The sequence below is a fragment of the Heliconius melpomene genome, chromosome 10 (genome assembly GCF_056956725.1).
Source record: "Heliconius melpomene rosina isolate 202511_hmr_F chromosome 10, ASM5695672v1, whole genome shotgun sequence".
Classification (NCBI taxonomy): domain Eukaryota; kingdom Metazoa; phylum Arthropoda; class Insecta; order Lepidoptera; family Nymphalidae; genus Heliconius; species Heliconius melpomene.
Genome location: NC_140398.1, coordinates 7,331,474 through 7,354,383, shown reverse-complemented (window position 1 = coordinate 7,354,383; position 22,910 = coordinate 7,331,474). Strand labels below are relative to the sequence as shown.

The 22,910-nt window shown below is 34.3% G+C and overlaps 1 protein-coding gene across 1 annotated transcript; it reads right to left on the bottom strand.

The window, feature by feature from the left end:
- Positions 1-1,826: 1,826 nt before the first annotated feature.
- Positions 1,827-22,799, bottom strand: TppII (Tripeptidyl-peptidase II). The gene is made up of 24 exons (XM_085191937.1): positions 22,596-22,799; positions 22,383-22,514; positions 21,750-21,936; positions 20,705-20,852; positions 19,722-19,885; positions 19,101-19,344; positions 18,825-18,955; positions 18,435-18,668; positions 17,796-17,935; positions 17,035-17,212; positions 16,381-16,546; positions 15,706-15,866; positions 10,303-10,481; positions 9,804-10,018; positions 9,299-9,410; positions 8,813-8,935; positions 8,275-8,430; positions 7,955-8,043; positions 6,782-6,999; positions 6,448-6,559; positions 6,204-6,276; positions 6,014-6,099; positions 5,498-5,666; positions 1,827-5,165 (listed from the first exon to the last, which is right to left on the bottom strand). The coding sequence occupies exons 1-24, from the start codon at positions 22,758-22,760 to the stop codon at positions 4,956-4,958; spliced, it is 3,792 nt and encodes a 1,263-aa protein (XP_085048063.1). The 5' UTR covers positions 22,761-22,799; the 3' UTR covers positions 1,827-4,955.
- Between the last annotated feature and the right edge of the window lie 111 nt (positions 22,800-22,910).

Below are 22,910 nucleotides of genomic sequence, written 5' to 3'. Positions count from 1 at the left end.
TTTTTTTAGATATCAAAGACGACGATGACTTCGTTTTTTTTTTTAGATCTTAGACCATTTTAAAGGGCATCAAGTCCTATGCTGCACCGGGCAGCAAACACCCTTGCTACGCCACTGCAGCGAGGAGACATCTTTGCACAAAGCAAAGCGCCCTAAACGGGCATCTACGGCGCCCTTTTTATCCGGCGCCCCTGGGCGGTCGCCCTATTTTGCTCCTAGATCACTTTTAAAAAGGCAGATCCATTTAAAAACCAACACAGAATAAATAACGATATTTATTTATTGCAATAGAAAAATCAACACATTTATAAAGACTAAAAATATCAAACCTCTTTTACAATTTTCAACGAAATGGATCGCAGTGGAACATTGACGCGTATATTTTTAAGCAAAGTGGTAACATTTTAAGCTAAATCCTGATAGATGACTCGGAAAATACAAATACCGTATATAAAGTGTACGTCAATGTGTGAATAAATTAAATCCTCACGCAGAGATGTGAATTAGTATTAAAGTGACATTAATACAGCATGTACTTAGTGTGAAAGTGTGAAAGTAATTAAACTCCTCAGGGTTAGTATAGTGAGAAAGTAATATATAAAAAAACTCGGCGTAACTCAACGACGCGCTTTGACTCGAAACGATTTAACGATTAATTACATACAAGTTACTACATTAATTACATAGAGAAATGCCTCTATTATACATAAACATGAATAATTTGCCTCTGAGAGTAACCATTCGTCAGTTTCAAAGGGTTAATGACAGTATTAGTTTGATTTATTCACTTCTTCACTTTCATTAGGTAATATTATGTTTTAGTTTTTGTGGCGCAGAAGCACAAAGTGTGGCTGTAAACGCGACTGGTTGTGGGTTCGATCCCCACTCAAGGATATTTAATATTTATTTAAATTGATATTTTCATTTCTTCGCTCAAGTGTCGACACAAAGCCAGAAAAATGTTCAAGGTGTTAAAATTAAAGCTCTGGAGTCATGAAAAACTTATCTAAATTATAGGAAACTAGCGTTAAACTACGTTATTGATTATTTTATTTATCAGCTTCACTTCGGTATATCGTGCACACACTCCGTTTTCCACTTTCCGGTGAATTTTTCGAGGCGTTGCGTGTTAAGTGGCGCAACTCAACGCCGGGTTTTTGGTTTTAGTGCCGGAGCAATGAAAATATTAATAAATAATAAATTATTCACCTGAGTGGGGACCGAACCCACAGCCGTCGCGATACAGTTATACCTGTGTGACCCTGTGCCGCGACCGCCTTAGAATACATACGAGTATACCCACATACCTAGGTACTTACATATTATGAAGCTCTCTAACGACATTTCGAGATTTCATATCTAATGGCTCATAGACTAATGACTATGTCCAAACTCTAAATCAATAATTAATCTTACTTTACTTAAATCTATTAAGGAATACTATCTTAGTGACGAAAGGTCACGTATATTTTAATTTATTTTTGAAGGGTAGACAGGAACGGAGTGTTAAGACATGACGTTTTTTGGATACCTAGGTATATATATTGAATAGCGGTCACGGGTCCACCAGTTTCTTTTGTTTTTCAAATTATGATGCAGAAATGAAAATAGTACCTATTTCATTTCCTCCGAGTGGGAATTGAACCCACAAACTGTCACGATTACAGTCGCACTCTTGTGCACCATGTGACCTATTCTTCAAAGTATAAATAATTCTGTGGAACTTTTACTTTAGCCTTCATTTTAATGTAATTTCTAATAATCAAACGGTACCTAGAGTAGACGTAAGTTACCGAAGAACGCAGAATTTTCAATAAAACACAGAAAAGATTGTCACAATTTATTCATCTTAATTAACAATTCATTTAAAACATCTATTTAAAATCACGAAGCTCGCGGACGAACAAAGCTTTCTGACCAACTGTGCTTCATCTCGATCGGGCATTGAACCCGCAAACACCGCATGACTAATTAGAAAATATTATTTTGTATGATGTGTTCAAATGATTACGACTTATTACTTTTAAAATATAATATAATAGATAATTTCACATAAGAGTAGATAGATATATTTTAAAATTCTGGTGCGTTCAAACTTTTATACAAATAATACATTCAAAATATTAAAAACTAATAAGAACTCAAAATTCATTAATATGTTACTTTTTATTCATAAAAACGCACAGTTGGCCGTCTATCATAACAATAATATTTATTAATATTTAATCTATACCACTCTATGTACTGTATTTTGACGTTGACATTGACATTTCCATACTTGAAATTGTCAAATTAGAAAAAAAAATGCATTTACCCATACAAAAGTGAAAATATCAAAGACAATTTCAAGTATGAAATTTTGCAAATTCTCATTTATTAATCTAAAAATCATTAAAAAAAACGTAAAAAAAATATTTATCTAGTATTTTGAGCACGCTTTAAGCACCCAATTGTTATGTCAATATGTAACATAAAAAAATAATACAAAAACCAAACAAAAAATGTTGAGACATTGTTCATTTTGAAAGTCGGTTACGTAAAATATGAAACTATTACAAGTATATCGCCATTTTGTATTGTGAAATATATATTTATAAATAAATAAATGTACATATATTATATTAATGACTTCTATCTTAATATTATTAATTTTATTTACGATTATGATTTTTTTTTCAAAAATTGCTGTTATAAAAGAAAAGCTTTTCTATTATTTTGTATATAATTTTTTAAATATTAGTCTTACAGATAAAATAATTAAATTAATAAAATATATACTTATAAACATAAAATTTCATTTTTAAATTGCTTCGAAACTTAACACGTAACTTGGATGTTCAATCATTATCATTCGTATATATTCGTTATTCGTGAGATTAACATAAAAAAAAGTGAAAACTATTTTTTTATATTTTACAAAGGATATATAAACTATAAGTATATTATAATAATAAAGCAAGTCTTAATTTAAAAAAAAGTACTTTTTAAATATAAAAATGTTGACATATAATTATTACATTCGCGTTTAACTCAAATGAACTCATCACTTACTAACTGACTGTATGCAGGATAAAGCGTAAAACCCAAAAAATAAAAATATAATAAAATTTAAGATTTCTAGTCAACAATTCCTATTTAATACTGTCTACGCTTGTATTTAATAATTATGCAACCACTAAAAAGCTATATATGGCGAATTTATTTAACGAACAGACAAACATTTTTATTATATATACAAAAATATATATGAAAAAAATATAATACAATAAATAATAATAATATAGACGAAAAATACTATTTATAATTGACGATACAAGTCAAAACAACCGCGTTTAAGTATTTGTATGATCAATTCGTTACTATGCTAATATTATAAGCTGAACTGATGTTTGGTTGAATGTGCTAATCTCAGAAATGTATAGGATAGCCCATTTATCGAGGGAGACTATAGGCTAGGATATTAATATCTTCGATGTAAACCACCGCCACCGTACCTGCCAGTCAGTTACCTCGGACACTTAGAATGTGACATATACAACAATTAACTTACTTTTTTTTTTTTATTTTATCAAAAGAACATAAATTAGTATAAAATAACGTTAAAAAAAAAAGCGAATTGGTCATACAAATGAACCGACAATCACAAAACGATTCATACAATAATGTTATATCATACAAGCTATGCAAATCACTCAAATTTACTTCAACAACTTATTTGTTATAATGTACTGATATTTGATTTGTTAAAAAAATGTTTTAAAGTATATTCACACGGAAGAAGACGGAAAAAGGAGTCATAAATTTTATATTTTTTCATTTTACTCTTTGACAATAATTATAAAAAATATCTGCAAGTCAAATATGGCCATAGAGTAAGAAACACAAAAATATAAGAAACATTAAAATAAAAGTCTAATATTATATAATATACATATTAAAAAAATATTTATTAATATATAAGTAAATTAATGTATGTATTTCATTATTACAGTTTAATTGACATAATCTATATAATATATCCATCTATAAAAGGATATGTACTGACTCACTGAGGTAAGACGCACAGCCGTAACCGCTGATGATAGAAACATGACACTTGGACAGATGTTTATTTTCGTAATCTGGACATCCACTAAGAAGTGATTTTGAAAAATTTTAACCCTAAAGGGATAAAAAAGGGGTTCAAAGTTTGTATGGAAAAAAAATTAAATCGGCACCGATTTTTATAAAATTTTATACTCAAACTCTTAAAAATATTTCGTTGAACACGTATTTCAAGGTTTTTTTAGAATTCACCCCCAATTCATTCATGAGGGTGCAAATAAGAGGTTAGATGTTTGTATGAAAAAATCTTTATATGACCGCCGATTTTTATAAAATTTGAAATGTATACTCTTAAAAACACTTCATTCAACATGTGTTTCATGGTTTATTAGAATTCACTCCCAAAGGATGCAAATAAGCGGGCGAAATTGCGCGCGCCCCCCTAGTTTTATATAAATATAATATTTTTCTTCATGTATGTCCCGCATACAGAAAGGCAGGCACAGACAACCTAGTGAAAAGAAACTTTTGTTCTTAACTTTTAATCCTTTTGGTGATATATTTTATTATAATGGTGAAGACATGAAAATCATTTAAATACAATCACTTCCCCTAGTAGGAATCGAACCCACCACCTACCACTTTAAGCAGACACTTCAAGATTTCTTGCAAGAAAACTGTAATAAAAAAATACTTATCCCTCCTTAATCCTCCAATAAAAAAAAATCATAAAATATGAATATAAATACAGTCAAATAAAATTCGTTAATCGATAAGGTCTACATACAGCCGAATAATTTGCTGATAAAGTGGCTGCAGCGTGTACTGTACAGCCAGAAAAAAAATGTATTCCTATACCTAGATAAATAAACATACATATATACACATAAAAATAAATACAGCCAAATGAATCAAAACGGTCTATAGACAGCCGGATATTTGGCTGGCAAAGCGGCTGTAGTGTGTACAGCCAGAAAGTTCCAGCCAAGTTGGTTGTAGGCTTGGACCAGACGTTCTTCTACTTCCTTTGAAGGTCTTTCTTCAAGGATTTTTGTTAAAAGTCTTATGGCTTTGCCCCACTGTTGGAGTGTGAAACAGTGCCATACTCCGTAGTGGATCGCCTGAAAGTTATTAAAGGAAAGTATTAAGTTATTAGATATGGCTAAGTACAATATATATATTTTATTTATACGCTTTTCTCAAGCGGGATAGCCAGAGTCGCGGAGAGGTAGCTACGGAAACATTTGTTGTGATAAATAGTCAATCAAAAAATAAAAACAATTTTTGAATTACAGAATAAATATACACAATTTATTTGGAATATAGACATGTAGAAAATATTATAAATATTTTATCATGTGTAAATTAACATTAACTTTGGTGTAAAAATTTAAGTTACTTATAGATCAAGATAGATATATACATATATAGATCCTGTTGCAAGATAAATTACCTTGGCATCAGTAAAGTCAGTGAACTTGAGGAGATCCACGGCGTTAAGCGCCAACGCCTCTCCTAAGGAGTCTTTGGAGGCGCCGCGTGCGAGCGCTCGTAAGCGACAGAGGGCGGTGCCGCGGCGACACAACGCGTCTATCATGTAACCTTTCTGTTTATCGTGTTCTCTGTGAAAAACAAAATCATATAAGTGGCCATCCTAAACTTAGGTTTTCAGAAATTTTCTCCCATTGTAAACTCGGGAAGTAAATAATCAAAAGTAAAAAGATCCTGGGGCTGTCGTGACACAGGGGCACAAGCGTGCGACTGTAAGCGCGACGGTTATAGGTTCGATTTCTATTTTTTTATTTCCTAGTGAGTTCAATCACTCAACACACAATGCCTAGAGAATTCGAGATACAACGTGAAGACAAAAAAAAATTAAAATCAAATCTGCGCAGCCATCTACAGCTAGCTTTAGAGCGGCCACGACTCACCGACTGTACTGTACTATTATATATAAATATGTACTCACTGTTTTATTTTACTAGCGTCGCTACGCAAATCATTTTTCATTCCCAAATATGCTAACAGTTTATCTTGATCTATTTGTTTTATGACCTGTAATAAAATATTTATTCATTAACCTTATATATTTATAGCATAAAAAATAACGTTTAAAGTTAAAAACCACAAAAACAAATAATATTGTATAGAAACTCTACCTTATCTGATGTAGCTATTAATTGTTCACACCAAGCGGTTGTCACATCGGGATCTTCATTTGCGTTAGGTAATCTGAAATAATAAAAAAGAAAAACATAAATAAATAAAAAATACATAAAACAACGACGAACCATGGATTTAACTTCACGGTATTTGCATACTTTGAAAGTTGATTAATCAGTACAGTAAAAATCTATTAAAACATATTTTATTTGTACAACAAATTAAAATAAGATTACTTACTTTTTAGGGTCAGTCGGTGGGTCAATAGCATTAAGGTACGCAATATGGGTACCAAGGTAACCTGGGAACTTTTCTAACATCTCTTCATACAACTGTTCTAACTTTTCACCCTCTGAAACAAATTATATTTTATTTTATATAGTGGAAAGTTTGATTTTGTATTAAATATTTTACTATTCAATAAAAATTACCGAGAGTACATGAGGTACTCGCTCAGTTATTTAGTCAGTTAGACAGTTAATTAGGCATTCATTCAGTCAGTTAATCATTCACGACCCATCTTGCACCACCCACACCCACAGTCATTGTTGTCCACAAACAATCAGCGACTCACCCAGCTTGGGCAACCACAGGTGCGCGAACTCCCTGGCGGCGTCGGTGTAGTCCGCGTCTCGGTCGCGGTCACGGGCGGGCGCGCGGGGCGGCGCGCGTCTCCCCTCGCACGCCACCAGAGACACGCCGTACGCGTCCACCTTGTGGCCCAGCTCGTCTTTGGCAAAGGTAATCGTGCCGGTGAGAGTTACGCCTACTGATAGGGATGAACGGCTAATCCTAGAACAAAACAAAATAAATATAAACATGTTTTTCCTAGATTCAATTTTTATAATGGATATGGCAGAGTAAACAGAAGGAATCTAGTGCTAGTAGCTAGTGCCTCAATCCTAGAAAATTGGCCATCTTAGAACATAACAGTATCAGAAATAGTATGACTGATTATGGACATTATTTTGTCAACACTTAGATGACAAAATAATAATAAGAAGCATTTCTTCTATTTTCATTTATTTCAGATATTAAGCATTATGATTATGTTAATATAGATTAAGAAAGTTTGGGAGAAATTTGGGATCAAGCAAAATATATTATCTCAAATGCTGTTGTAGATTGAGATCTCAAAGACTTGAAAAAGGTATTGTTAGTTGTTATTTAATGACCAACAATCGCGCACTTTTCCACCAGAACCTATCGAAACTTAATATGAAAGTCTTAAATTAATATGATATTATTTTTTATTGTTATTGTTTTAGTAGGGTTAATCTATAAAGGACTTATCCTCACTGACTGAGGTAAGACGCACGCACAGCCGTAACCGCTGTGCGTAGAAACGGGAACTTTGGACAGATGTTTACTTTCGTAATCTGGACATCCACTAAGAAGGGATTTTGCAAAATGTTAACCCTAAAGGGGTGAAATAGGGGTTGAAAGTTTGTATGGAAAAATTTTTAAATCGGTACCGATTTTTATAAAATTTTAAATTTAGATTTTTAAAAGTATTTAATAAGCACGTGTTTCATCGTTTTCTAGAATTCTCCCCCTAAGGGTGCAAATAAGGGGTTGAAAGTTTGTATGGAAAAATCTTTAAATGCCACCGATTATTATAAAATTTGAATTTTAGGCTCTTAAAAATATTTCGTTGAACACATGTTTTGTGGTTTATTAGAATTCACCTTTAATAAGTAAGCGAAGCTGCGCGCGTCCGCTAGTAATATTATATTTCATGACTTACTTATCACTAGGCGGTGGTGTAAAGTATAGAGGTAGTAGGTCTCCACTCAGTAAAGAAGATGACGTGAACTTCTTGCCGCCGGTTAGTGCCTAAGAAATAAAAAAATAACATTGTATTTATTTTCATACAAATTACATTACAAAAGGCGCAGCCGCGAAAGTGTTTCAGACTCACCCCAATGACAAAAACACTTCCATACAAAAAAAAACTAAGACATATTGAAAAAAAGCGCTTAAATACCACTTCACAAACAAAACACATCACAATCACATACTATCAGAAATAACAAAAACGCAAAAAGCGCTTTACATTCCACCCACCTGAGGCTGTGAACAATAAGCGTCCAGCTGCAGCGGCTGCGTCAAGCGCTGTTGCACGGCTAGCGGTAGGTCCGTGAAGCGTTCCAATAGGAGCCGGTTCTCATGTCTCACTGATAAGCGTAGTGTGTATTCACCTTTTTCTACTTTCGCCGAGTACTGAAAATTTTATAAAAAATATTATATTCAAATTCAAAATATTCTTTATAAAAAATGTTTCTTTGTTATCAACTGTAGGGGCGCATTCAGATATTAAAAAAAACAAACAATAAATTCTATAAATTAACCAATTTAGTTAAAATTTTATATTTTAAATTTAATTTTAATGTTGCTTTTTACAATATAAAACTTACAATGAGAGGACCAGAGGAAAGAGGACCATGTGCCACAAATGGACTCAAAAAAAAAGATTTTATATTTTCCATTTTAAAAGTTACAAAAAAGAGAATTTAAAAAAAAAATAATCTGATTACAAACTTACTTAATCTCTAAAAAAAAGTCGACAAAACTTCAAATTGAAACAAGAATCGAACCTGTATACCTTAGATGGGTAAGCATCGCCGACGCATATAAGCTGTTTACTGCTATTATACAACATCCACATCTGGGACTCGAACTCCGACTCGTAGAGCATATCACATAGCATTGGTACGATTGGAGATACCTGAAATAGAATTCTATTGAAACATTTTTATCTACTTAGCTTCATGCCGTATCCGCATATAGTTAACATATATTAACACTTGTTGATTCTAATATTTATTTATCAAATTTTATATATTAATGAACGCTTAGTGCGATCGCGCCTCTCTATCGCTTATACCGCGCTCTCGCTTGCACACGCGGCTCAGGCGGAACGTGACAATGAGTCATGCTATTTCTTGTGTGCAGTCAGCGTTAATTTATAAGACGAATAGCATTAATAAAAGTGCTATCGTTTTTGTAGTACTTAAATATATACTAGTTATTTTCTTTTCCTTTTCAAAAAAAGTATATAAAAAAGAGAAAACATTTAAACACAAGTTACCTCAGTAGCCTTAGGTATGTGGAAGGTGTATACATTTATCAGTTGGTATATCTGTCTGCTGGGCGGGATGACGTCACGTGGTGTTAGCGGTATTAGCTTAGATTCTGATGGCCTGGAAAATAGTGATAACTAAAAAATCGTAATGTAATATTTATTACATCCTAACAATTCTTTTTTGCTATTTAATTTACAGAGATAGCTACTTAAGTAGACGATGGTTTTCTTTATTATATTTGTTTGTATTGTTCTTGGGTGTACAATAAACCCGCGGAACCCGCTGGATTCAAAAAGCGCAGGACCGGACGGAGTGGCGAGCATTGGGGGAGGCCTATGTCCAGCAATGGACCTTAAAAGGCTGATGGATGGTACAATAAAAAATTAATAGGTTAAAATTCCTAAATTCGTAAGTAATACAGTAAATTTTAAATTTAATCACTAAATAAAAACATACAGCACAAAAAAATCCTCAAAACCAAAACTAATAAAATAAAAAAAAACTACCCACCTATAGACAGGCTCAATATATTTCAACTGGGCTTGCGGCTGTATCTCCTGCGGTCGTAGCGCGCACACTTGTATCGACCCTAGCGAGGCGGAACTCAGCATCAACCGGGAACCGAAGTCCGGTTTGATGCCGTGGAACTCTATTGTGTAGTCCACTGATATGTCGCCGAGGTTAGCCCAGTACTTGGCGATTACCACTTCTAGTGTTACACCACCCTGGTAATTAGTATGGTTTAGGTATAGAATTAATCTAAAACATATTTAAGACTGTAATTAGGTTCATGATAAAAACAATATACCCAAGCATTGATATATATATATTTTTTAATTTCACACTTTATACCTAGCGAGATTGCCAAAAGAACAGAGCGCCAAACGCTACGATATAGCATGCTAGTGACCCGCCCGCGGCTTCGAACGCCTGACCGATACGATTATTTATTTACTTAATTTTATGTAAGTGTATTTAAAAAAAAATCCATATGAACAGTAAGACTCACGAGCAGTTTGAAGGGCGCGGCGACGCTGGCGTGGTCGGGCAGCGCGAGCAGGCGCTGCGTGTCGTGCGCCCGGCACGAGCGGCGCGGCGCCAGCTGCATCGCATGGATAAGGAAGCGCGCGCCGCTCTCGCCCGCGCGCCGCGACAGGCGCACAACGCCCCACGTCGCGGTAGGGGGAGCTGGGGGCGGGAAGAAAACTTCGATGACGTATTGAAAAAACTGGAAATGACCCGCCGCCAACATGTCGCACGGGTCAAACAAACGCGGTGCAACAAGCAATAAGATACAAGTGCAGGATTTTCCACTCTTTTCTAACCAGATCAAGTATTTTTATTTATTTATTAACAGTTTTAATATTTTTTCCATGTAATTTATAAAAAATAAGTGAACCACTCACTATTCCCGTCATCACAATTTACTTTGTTTACGACGACATCTTTTCGAATAACACAGGTTCAATTAACCAAAATCTTATAAAAAATACTGCTTTTTACGCCATTACCTATTACGACTTATCTCTATAAACGACTACATTTAACTGATATTTTTGAAGAACTTTATCTGTTAGAAAGACTAGCTGTATTGTAAACATTTGAATAGATAACGCCTCGGTAACAATATCCTCACCTGGCACACTAAAGTCATAAAGATCGCAAAGAAAACAAAGGAATGCCGACTTAATAGAAATCAGACTTAGGGTCTATTATAATTACCAGAAACAAAATACATACACGTGTATGCAGTATGAAGAAAGCACAAAGCCGGTTTTGTCATTTATCTTGTGTTTAGTCAGTTTATAACTTAGTAGACGAGACGCAGCGAATATTGTTGAATTATCCGTGAATTTTTGAAAATGTCGAAAAGAAAAAGAAAATAACTTAATATGAAAATGGCGTGTAGTACGCCATTTTTAGTAGAATTCCACAACTACACTCGACAACAACAATTTGGAACAATTTGGAAAGGGAGGAAAAAATTAAACACTTTTTGAGAACATTTTTTTGGAACGAAACGAGCAAGAAAGCTATAGTGGTTTAAATATAAAAAGGTCAAATAATATGCCAATAAATGGACTACTTCTTCAACAAAAAGTAAACGATTTTGCTCAGCGTTTTGGGGAAGATTTAGTTTGCTCGTCCAGTTGGATTCAACAGGCCGTAAAGTTGAAAGTGGCCTATGTTATAAGAGTACGGTCCAGATAACATTTTTAACGCTGACGAGACTGGAGTTTTCTATAATATGACAACAGAAAGGACTATGAAGTTTAATTGTCCTGGAGGAAAATAGTTTAAGACGAGACTGACGATCATGGTTGCAGTAAACATGTCCGGATCCTGTAAAAGGAAGCTTTTAGTTATAGGAAAATCTAAGAAATCTAGATGCTTTAAAAACATACGTTCACTGCCTTTAACGTATGAAAACACAAACCTCTACTTTTGGTTGATAAAGGCCCTGCTCACCCGGCGTTACTAATTAAGTGCATTAAACTTGTGTTTTTACCACCAAGTGTTACATCTGTACTAACCGTCTGTGCAACCAATGGTTCAAGGTGTAATAAGGTGTTTTTTTTTTATTTTATTATTATTATTATTATTTTTACATTCTTAATATATTAAAAATCCAGCCAGAATCGTGAGTTTGTAGGCAAGAAATCTCATTATAAAAGATCACAAGTGTTAAAATTTATTCAAAACCTATCCTAACCTAACCTATAATACGGGGGGGGTATGTTGGGATCCAGGGGAACGAGAGAGCGGACGAACTGGCGAAGTGGGCGGCCTCCAACAAGAAAAAGGCGCCGGATTACGACGAGTGCCCTATATCCTTTATTAAAAAAGCGATAAGGGCGAATACAATTGAGGAGTGGGATAGGAGATACAGGGAAGTGGAAACTGGAAAAACAACAAAAGTATACCTACCTAACATACACACAGCATTCAACTTTATCAAAAATAACAACCTAAACTCGACAATAACACAGGCACTGACGGGTCATGGCGGCTTTGGAGAGTATCTGGCAAGGTTCAAACTAAAAAACCACCCGGGATGCAGAAACGATTCCGCAGAAGATGAAACTATACTCCACCTAATACTTGATTGCCCGATATTCTCCAAAGTACGCCTTGACACCGAAACATACATGGATGAAAAAATTTGTATACAAACGATTCCTAATATTATGCTTAGTAAACACAAATGTAAATATTTTCTTGAGATGTGCATACATATAACGAAAAGTGTTTCGAAAAATAATGCGAGTACAGTTACCGTATAAAAAATAAAAAAAAAAAAAAAAAAAGACCCACAACGAAAACTAATCAATAATAATGTATACAATAAAACCGTACCTAATGAATAAAATAAAACCTATAAAAATTAAGTATAAAGTAGACAGTAAGTATGTATAGAATAAAAAGTAAAAATAGCCAGCTTATCCTTTCACAAAAAAAAAAGCCTTGTTTAAATAAAAATTTAAAATATAAAATGGCCTTGGTAATGCCAGGGGGTCACTGGATCTTTTATTAAAAAAAAAAAAAAAAAACCTATAATACGCGCTGACCACAACGCATTCAGCACCCCAGTCAGACACAAATGGGATGCGCTAGCCAGGGCCAGCATTATCGAAATATGATCCAGTGTTGAAAGAGTATTGAAGATACTGTTAGTGGGTCAAAGAGACCAGTCTCAAATTGCAGATGTAAAAAAGGCCAAGTTTTGCGGAATCCTTGACGAAAGTAAAACAGACCAAATGAACCAAATCATTAGATACGTTCATATTGATAGTGACGTTATGGAAATACGAGAATCATTCTTGGGTTTTATTTCGATGTTTGGAAAAATTGGTCAGGATATGTCGAAAAATATTCAGCAACAGAAATTGATGGAGAAACATTCTACATCGACTTTTAGATATAACACTATTTTAGCCCAACAAAATCTTGCTTTTCGAGGCCACCGTGAAGACATTTTTTCGGAAAATAGAGGAAATTTTCTAGAATTGGTAAAACTATCAAAATATGATCCAGTGTTGAAAGAGCATTGCTGTAAACTTGAAGATACTGCTGGTGGGTCAAAGAGATTGTCCTCTTATTTGTCAAAAGGCATACAAAATGAATTTATGCAATGTTTGGGTGAATATGTAAGGAAAACAATTATTGCAGGTATAAAAAAGGCCAAGTATTACGGAATCCTTTTTGACAGCATCCCTGACGAAAGTAAAACAGACCAAATGAACCAAATCATTAGATACGTTCATATTGATAGTGACGTTATGGAAATATGAGAATCATTCTTGGGTTTTATTTTGATGTTTGGCAAAAACTGGTCAGGATATGTCGAAATATATTCAGCAACAGAAATTGATGGAGAAACATTCTACATCGACTTTTAGATATAACACTATTTTAGCCCAACAAAATCTTGCTTTTCGAGGCCATCGTGAAGACATTTTTTCGGAAAATAGAGGAAATTTTCTTGAATTGGTAAAACTATCAAAATATGATCCAGTGTTGAAAGGGCATTGCTGTAAACTTGAAGATACTGCTGGTGGGTCAAAGAGATTGTCCTCTTATTTGTCAAAAGGCATACAAAATGAATTTATACAATGTTTGGGTGAATATGTAAGGAAAACAATTATTGCAGGTATAAAAAAGGCCAAGTATTACGGAATCCTTTTTGACAGCACTCCTGACGAAAGTAAAACAGACCAAATGAGCCAAATCATTATGTACGTTCATATTGAGAATGACGTTGTAGAAGTACGAGAATTTTTCTTGGGTTTTATTTTGATGTCTGGAAAAACTGCTGAAAATATCTCGAAAGATATTCAACAACAGCTAGAAATAGATGGACTTGATATTTAATTGTGCAGGGCTCAAGGTTATGACAATGCAGCATCAATGTCCGGTATTTATGGAGGTGTGCAGCGAAAAATCCGAGAAGTGAATCCGAAAGCTCTATTTAGTCCTTGTTCAAATCACTCTCTAAATCTATGCGGAATCCACGCATTTTCATGCGTTCCTTCTAGTGTCACATGTTTTGGAACAGTAGAAAAAATCTATAGTGATTAAAGATTAGCCAAGTGATTAAAGAAAAAAAAAAAAATAATTTAAAACATTTGCCTGATACTCGCTGGAGCGCACATTATGAATCAGTAAAAGCAGTCAAAAAAAACATAGAAACCATTGTAAGTGTTCTTGAAAATTTTCAGGATCCCTTAAAAGCAAATTTGGATACGAGAACTGAAGTAAGCTTGCTCCTGCCGGCTATTTGTGATTTTACCTTTTTGACGTATATACAATTCTGGTTCTCAATACTGGAGGAAGTCAATTTGGTTCAAAAATATTTAGTCTCCAAAAATGACTCTGGATAAGGGACTCGCCAAAATAAAAGCCCTGAATCAATATTTAATAACCGAACGAACAACAATTATAGAGAATGCAGTAACTTTTGGGACTAAAACATGTAACGATATGGAAGTTAGCATCGAAAAACGACGAAGAAAAATTAAAAAAGAATCAGGTTTTAAAAGAAGTAAAAAGGTATCGCAGGCACGTGTGCTACCGGTAATAATGCGGATGTTGCAACCAAGTGGAGGACTCAAGCAGTCCTTGAATTTATTATAAAATGGGATTTTACCGAATCTTTGCCCGGTATATCACTTATAATGCAGTATTACTTAACTTGTCTGGGCTGGGGGGGCCTCATTCGACTACGCCGCCCCGGGCCTTTGACAGGGTTAGTCCATAAGTCCGTTCATATTATATAATTCTACTACAAAAATATTCATTTGTTCTTGCTGCCCGCGAAATTTCGTACCATAGTTATTGAGATGTGGTAGTTTTTAGATCAATGAAGATCATTTGACGGTACTTATTGAATAAATTAAAAAGAAATGATACAATGTGCTTGACCACTTTGATTCTAGCAGTACCATTATACTTTTGTAGATAGTAATTAAAACATCATAATGGCAACATTATGCGGTTTGTCGTTTATAATTTCTTTTTAAGTTAAGAAAGTAAAGACTGCTGTTACTCTTCCAACCTTTATGGGCGGTACACAAATATTAATATGTTCTTTCTTACTTGAATGCCAAATCTGGCCTTTAAAGAGATGCAGACTGCGCTAACTAATATTCCCCACTGAAGTGAGGTTAGTTAAAGAAAAATTCCGGAATGACAGAATTGTTATCGAGAGAGTACCAAATATAGTAAATGCATAGACAAGCCCCAAAAACCAGCAATACATGGTAAAGGGCCTCTGCATAATGTCATCCATGTATATGAAAACAACTGGAAAAACGCCCCTGAAAAATATCTCAAGAAAAGCTTATAAATAAAAGAAAAACAGACATACAGCAAATCTAACAAAAGCATTTTTATAAAGAAAGAAAATACCTACCAATAACAATATGTCGTTTAATAGTGGATGGCTTGAATAGCACATCGTTTTCGTCTATCTGTGGCGCGTGTATACTTGTTAACGGTTGCGGCTGTAACACTGTGATCGGAATACGGAACACTGGACCCTTTTCTACACAGGAAACGTCATAAGCGTTTATACTGTAAAAAACACATGATATAGAGTATATTTTTTTTAATGAAGTATAAAATACTATATATCAATCATTTTTAAAATAAAAATTGTTGTTGTTGTTCTTTAATTATGGCGATCCAAAATAAAAATTATCTAGCATAAAGTATTTTTAAGAGCTGCGTGTGTATATTTCTTTTCAAGATTTATATTCTGAGTATAGAATATATTATTGGAAAAATACAAATTATAGTTCAGACTACAATAGTTCATTATAATTTTTTTTAATATTTCATGACGAGATCAGAGTGGGAATTGAGCTTTACTTTTTCACATACACTAATGAAATGAGATATAACAACAAGGTAAGTAGACATCGGTTGTTCTTGAGAACACAGTACCGAATATACTGGAGATCAAAAAGAATGTATGTGCGTGGACAAGGTTTTGCAGAGACCATAGTATTTAGCGGTTCATACTCTATGGCTATCACTACAAATAAAGTGAGAAGCTAAGAAATAAAAAAATAAAACAATAACTCACCTAGCGTGATGTGGTCCTGGCGGTAAATCCCCTGTCCTCAGCCTCAAGGCCAACGTCCTTGGTGCATTTGCCAAATGCAAGTGTTGCGGGTGACACACCCACGACGCGCTGCACGAGAGTGCGAGGTGCATACTGAATGAGATCTGCTTTGTGATTATCTCTTTATCTGGAAGACACGAGCTGTTTACGTTGTTGTCGCCGTCTCGCTCACACTTATAGGAGGAAAAGTGAAGGAACATGTGATTGTTGGCATCAGGGAGATGGAAAGAACTCACTCTTATGGAAAGAAAAAAGGAAGGAAGGAATAAGGGGAAAGGTTTTATTGGAAGAAAAGAGAAGAAACATAGGAATGTTGCCGTCTCACTTACTTTTAAAATTTAGGTAAAAACAAGCATTATATACGTTAATTTATATGTAGTTCTACATTTAATATTAAATATTAACTTTAAACCAATCTTACAATAAATTTATTGCTGTTATATAACACATCATGGTGAAATTAGAAAGTCTGATTATAAATACATAAGAAGCTGCAACGAAGGATTCTTTTTGATGGCTGCTAGTTTGATTCCATTCGAAATATTCGAAAAATGTAAAACAGAATCTCTTAATACTACTTTCAATAAATAAAAAAAATATTAAATAATTACTCACTTTCCTCATCCATATAATTCTCCAAAAACTGCGGTTCAACTGTTACACCAATGTCCTTTGATGGATCTCCGGGCTTGGGCCTTAAGAAGATGCCTTTTGCGTTATTGTTCCCGCATTTAATGTTGAATGTTATATCTCGTTCTGGTTGATCGTGGTATTTTGTGAGGGTTTCAAATGCCTAGAAAAGTGGGGAAATATAAATATATATTATTTGTAACATAAGAGAATATTTATGTGGAATTATTAAACATAAAATACTATACACATATTAAAAGTACCATTATTTTATTAAATAACATAAATGTTTATTATTAACATGTACAGGGATGGTTATAGGTTTGATCTTTATTTGGGTGGATAAACACTTACACAACATTTAAATAATTTCAATTTTTATATTCATTCATGCATAAATGAAAATAAAAATCTCATGTTGGGGTGCAACCACTTACCTACTGTTGCAACGTCTTTTAAATGAATGAATGGATAGTTGGCGTATACTGTGTTCTTTCTATCTATTTCACATAATAAAGAGAAATGAAACAAACTAATTTGTTTTAAACACTAAGACTTATATATATTGGGCGGCGGAAATGAACGCAGCGTTGTCTTGGCAAAAAAGGAAAAATATACACTTGCAAAATAATAATTTCCTGAGTGAGATCAAGCCTGCAACTACCACATTTACAATCAGGCACTGTCCCTATGTATTCTCCCAATTGCTGAACTAATAAAAAATATAAAACTAACACACGAAATACCTTTTCAACATTTAGCAATCCACATCCTTGAGCCCATGGCTCCACATTGTCCAAATAAGTTGCGGAATTTTCTAGAGCCCGCTTTAGAGAATAGGGGGAGTACGGCAGTTCTTGTGCTTTGAGTCCAGATATTAGTACCGCTGGAAAATAGATATTAAATAATAAAATTTTGGTAAATATTGTTTCAGAAATTGATTTAACTTTTCAATGCGCCATATGTGATATATTTTAATGAAATTTACATTTTTAAATGTGGGTTGATTTTGATGACTACAACTATTAACGTCATTATTAAAATTGTTTTCCGTCCTTTCTTCATTTCTTATAAATACGAATACGAGAACCCTTGTCTTATTCGCATTCAGACTTGGACCTTTATTTTTGCAATGCATCATTTCAGTTTTTTCTCATATAGTGAAAATGAAAAACCAATATACTTACATCAAACCTGTTACGAGGCCTTTAAATCCTTTTTGAATAACCCTTGCAACATGCATATATTTTACTTACCTACTGCACCTCACGAAAAGATGCACGGAATGTCGTACCTGTACCTACATGTCCTTGTTACATGCAAATGTCACTCACCCATCCATGCATTTACCATGTACGTATCAATAATATGCACACATCACTCACCCACAGCACCGGCAACATGCGGAGCTGCCATCGAGGTCCCGTTCATCAGGTGCACGTCCCTCAGCGTGAAGCGCGCCACGGACGCGACGGCACCGCCGGGCGCACACACCGCCAGCCCCGCCGCGCCGTCCGCGCATGGACCGCGCGAGCTCCAGCTGTACGCGCCAGACGGGGTCGGCGACCGCATGGAGTATGACGCCCGCATCATGTCGTGGGATATGTAGGCTCCTACGCCTGTGGGTAGAGAATTAAAAAGTTGAATGTAGTTTGAAATATGATAGGAATTGGGATATAACTAAACAAATTTATATGTAGGTTATCAAACATGATTTGTATTCAATTAATGAGTACAAGGCGCTGCCCAGACACATAAATAAAACAATCACTCACCTATCAGCACAGTCTGAGCTATATCAGGCGGAGCACCCACAGTGGCGAGCGCCGGCCCATGGTTCCCCGCAGAGACTACCCATGAAGCTGCATAGCGGTTCACCACAGAGCTTATTATGGAGCCCACACGCCTAAGAACAGAGAAATGGGTCACTAAGTATTAATATTGATGATATTATCTACTCTTTTAGTTTCTGAAGCAATTCAGTTGTAATAGATTCATTAGATTCATTATTACAAATAATCTATTACACAAAATTTGATCCCACTACTCACCCAGCATTCGACCAATGAGCGTGTTCTCCATAGCTCATATTGATCACATCTATCTTCATTTTCTTAGACAGCTCCATGACCTTAATGCAGGCCCTCACTAGTGCAGTGCCGGTCTCCATGGACCCAAGCCTGCTATCTCCAATGGTAAGAGACACTATCTTAGCTCCAGGAGCAACTCCGTTCTTGTCCGGTTCATCAGGGAAGCAGCCTGCTGCTATAGCTGCTACGTGGGTGCCGTGGGATGCTGGAAAGGAACACCAGTTTTAGTGCACTATGTAGGGCAGTAGACAATGAGCTCCGATGGTTGTATTATGCACGTTTTTTTGGTACTACGTAAAAATTTTGGTGATAAAATTGAGGTGAAACTCAACACAGCATTTTTTTTTATAAAATCAAAATAATATGTTGATCCAAGTGGAAATGATTGTAAATGCGACGATTATGGGTTCAATGGCCACTCAGGAAAATTAAATATACATTGATTATCTTATACTGGTTACAAGGCAAAGCAAGGTCAGTTCCGCCATCGTTGCCAAAAGTAAAAAAAAACAACACTGCTATAGTTCTCAATGAGGCACAAATTCAACCAAACTTATATATTACTTTCAAAACTTTACTTACAACACATGCCAACAACTTCCAAAGTATTGCCATTATCGTGTACATTAATACTAATTGTCATTTCATCTATGGGTGTCAGGTAGGAGTGTTCATGAGTTATAGTGTAGTCTCCTAGCAAAGGTCCACTTGATATATCTCCTGTTTCTGATGTGTCTATACATGCCCTGAAATGTAAAGAATTCAGAATTTATACACCCATTTTAACTCCTTAACACTGTGTTCCCCCTGTTAACCCTACTGTTTTCAGAATACAGCATGAAGGTGGAATTCAAACATTGTGTAAATGTTTAAAGATTTTTAAAGAGACTAGGGTAAATAAACCTTTTTTTAAGAAAAATACCTATTTTAATGGTGCAGCAATACAGCATCATAAATGCGACAGTTGTGCGTTGTATTCCCACTTAATAAAATTAATTATTTCCATTTTGTCACTCTAGTGGGAAAACACAGGGAATGTTAAGTTCTGTAACTCAACACATAATGTCATGAAAATTACAGTATGTGGAGAACGAAGTGTCTTAACACCAAGTTTGTTCTGCCTAACTAGTTATATGGAGGATACGGTATAAAGCTATTAATTGCTTCTGTTGAATGAAGTCGTAAAATACAGGTAAAATTATGAAAACTATTTTAGTGTCTTAGACAACAAGAAAATAGTATTAATATACTTTGGTCTTTCACTTTCCATTTTAAAAATTTTTCATTTGTTTAAGTAGGAAAATTTTTGTGTAAATTTAAATATAAATAAACCCATTAAGATTGAACTCACAACTATTAAATATACAAACATTGTCTAACTGCACTAAGACAGCCTCAATATATAACAATTCTTTGTTTATATGTTAAGACACTGCATTTCCATTAATTTAGAACACTTTCAGTCCCGACTTTCTGAGCGGAACGCAACGCCACGCTTTGCCTCATAAAACTCCTTATTTTTCAAATAATGCCAAAAAATTTCAGCCTAAATATAAAAAACTAACCTCCAAACTGTACCATCATGGAACAATACACAGTCATAAGTGGGTCCTACATCACTATATTTCTTTTCAGTTTCTTTCAATACTTCCACTCTAGCTTCTAACTCTTCTTTTTGCAGTCTCTCCTCGGGACTAAGATTCGATTTGGATGCTGTAAATGATATTATAAAGTAGTTTAATTAAACTATTTTAGGGAATTTATGCTGCTCAATGCTGTTTATTTTTGGAGGTATTTATTAATATAATAGAAAAAAAATATTTAAAAAAAAATTGTTATGGGAACAATTTTTTTTTAAATATTTTTCTGTTTGTCTGTGGGATTTATATCAGAAACAGCTTAACCGATTTAAATGTAGTTTTCACTCAAATTACATATGTACACTTACATGTCAATCTCTAAAAATACAGATGACAAAGTTATCTATAAATTACACATACACTATTCTTTATTAGTTATAAATTTAAATAAAATAGCATAATATGTATAAGATACATAATAATAGTTTACTTGAGAACTACATATTAAATTACTTTATAATATTTTTATTATTCACTAACTTGGAGTTAATAAGTTATTGAACTTGGTCCCATGCCTAAGAGATTGAAGTTGAGCACTTGCACAATATTCAAGTGAAGATTCAAATCCTGCTACATTCAAGATTTACTTACTATATTTCCTCTATTATTCGTAAATAAATATTTTTTTATTAAAAAATAAAAAACCGTACAAAATATTTAACCTATATCCTGCACATTGCAGGGTAGTTGGAGAATGAACCTAATGTTAGACCCAGCATTTGTCAATGCCTAGAATTCAGGCAGAAGCTGAATGCTTTCCAAATCAACGGGAAATGAAAATAATTGTTTCCTCAGAGTAGAGATGAATTCATCACATATAGAATGAGATGTAATGCCACTGTGCCTTGTGGACAACAGCTCAAAAAGCAAAGTGCAGCATTCAGTTCTACCACTTAACATTCCGTGCCTCTAGAATTCGGCAGAAAAATAAGTCTTTTTAAATTAGTAATAGAATTATTTGTTATCTAACCAAATTCATCTTCAAGATCTTGCAGTTTCTTCGTAGCCTCGGCTAACGCTGGTTTATATCCAACATCCCAAAGATGTTCCTTCCTATGCTCTTGCATTCTCTCTTTAACTTTAGTGGGATATAAACTGAATGGGTATAGAATACCCACCCTCCATTCCCCACTAGGATTCTTCCATGATTCTGGAATCTACAATTTTTTTACAAAACAGTAATAAATATCATTTGAAAAGGCTGGATTAGTACCCATGCTTCTTGGAACATCATATAAAATTGATTTCAGATGCCCGGATCGAAATTCCTCTATGTTAATATTTTTATGTTTTCAAGAAATGGTTTTTCTTTTTTAAGTGTGGAAAAAATTTCAAATATTAAAACTTTTTATGAATAGTCATATGAAAGCCTTTTTTTATTTATATTATTGGTATTTAAGTTTAATCGCATATAAAAGATTATTTGACAGAAAAAAAGCAAATAAGGTAAAATATGACAAAGAACAGCTGTAGCCAGATGACAAAAAGTCAATGACCTTTGTTGACATCGCCAAATTTAGAATTAGATAAACATGAAATTGCTGAATTAAAAGTATGAGATAAATATGAAAATATTATGTTTTTAATAATTTAGGTGAATTACTTTAAGTTTTCGGCCTGAAGCGCCGGTAATGTAACCATCGACGACTTTCCGTACAATGGTACTTGTATCGACATCTCCGCAACCGCTGCAATCGAATCTTTCTATGACCTTTGTCTCTCCTGTGCTTGTCACCTAAAATGTAAGTCTATGTTTAATAATGAAAAATATAAAAAAAAACGCAACTAAACAAATCGTGACAAGTCAATTTTGTACCTTAAGCCCTGAAGCTGCTGGGTCGACGCCAGAATCAAATATTGCAATAACAGTATTGCTGCCATCGTAATGAGGATATTTATTTAAAAAAGAAACCACCCCGGTTTCTTTTTTCGGCAATAAACCCCAAACCGGGAATTCACAATCGATCCGTGCGTCTGCCATATTTGATGACCATTTACCTTGTGTACAGATTATAGTATAGTGATCAGTGATAATTGCAGAGAAAGGTTAATGTCATCATAAAAGTCAAAAATATTTTTTACTAATATTTACCGTAAACGTTTACCGACATTGGAGAAGTGATATGTACTC

Excerpts from the sequence above, each read along its gene's own strand:
- TppII (XM_085191937.1), bottom strand. The coding sequence starts at position 22,760 with ATGGCAGACGCACGGATCGATTGTGAATTCCCGGTTTGGGGTTTATTG. Across the intron at positions 10,482-15,705 it reads TAAACGACATATTGTTATTG|CTCCCCCTACCGCGACGTGG; the intron begins GTAGGTATTTTC and ends TCCCGCCCCCAG. Across the intron at positions 6,560-6,781 it reads CCTGTGGTTGCCCAAGCTGG|AGGGTGAAAAGTTAGAACAG; the intron begins GTGAGTCGCTGA and ends AATTTGTTTCAG.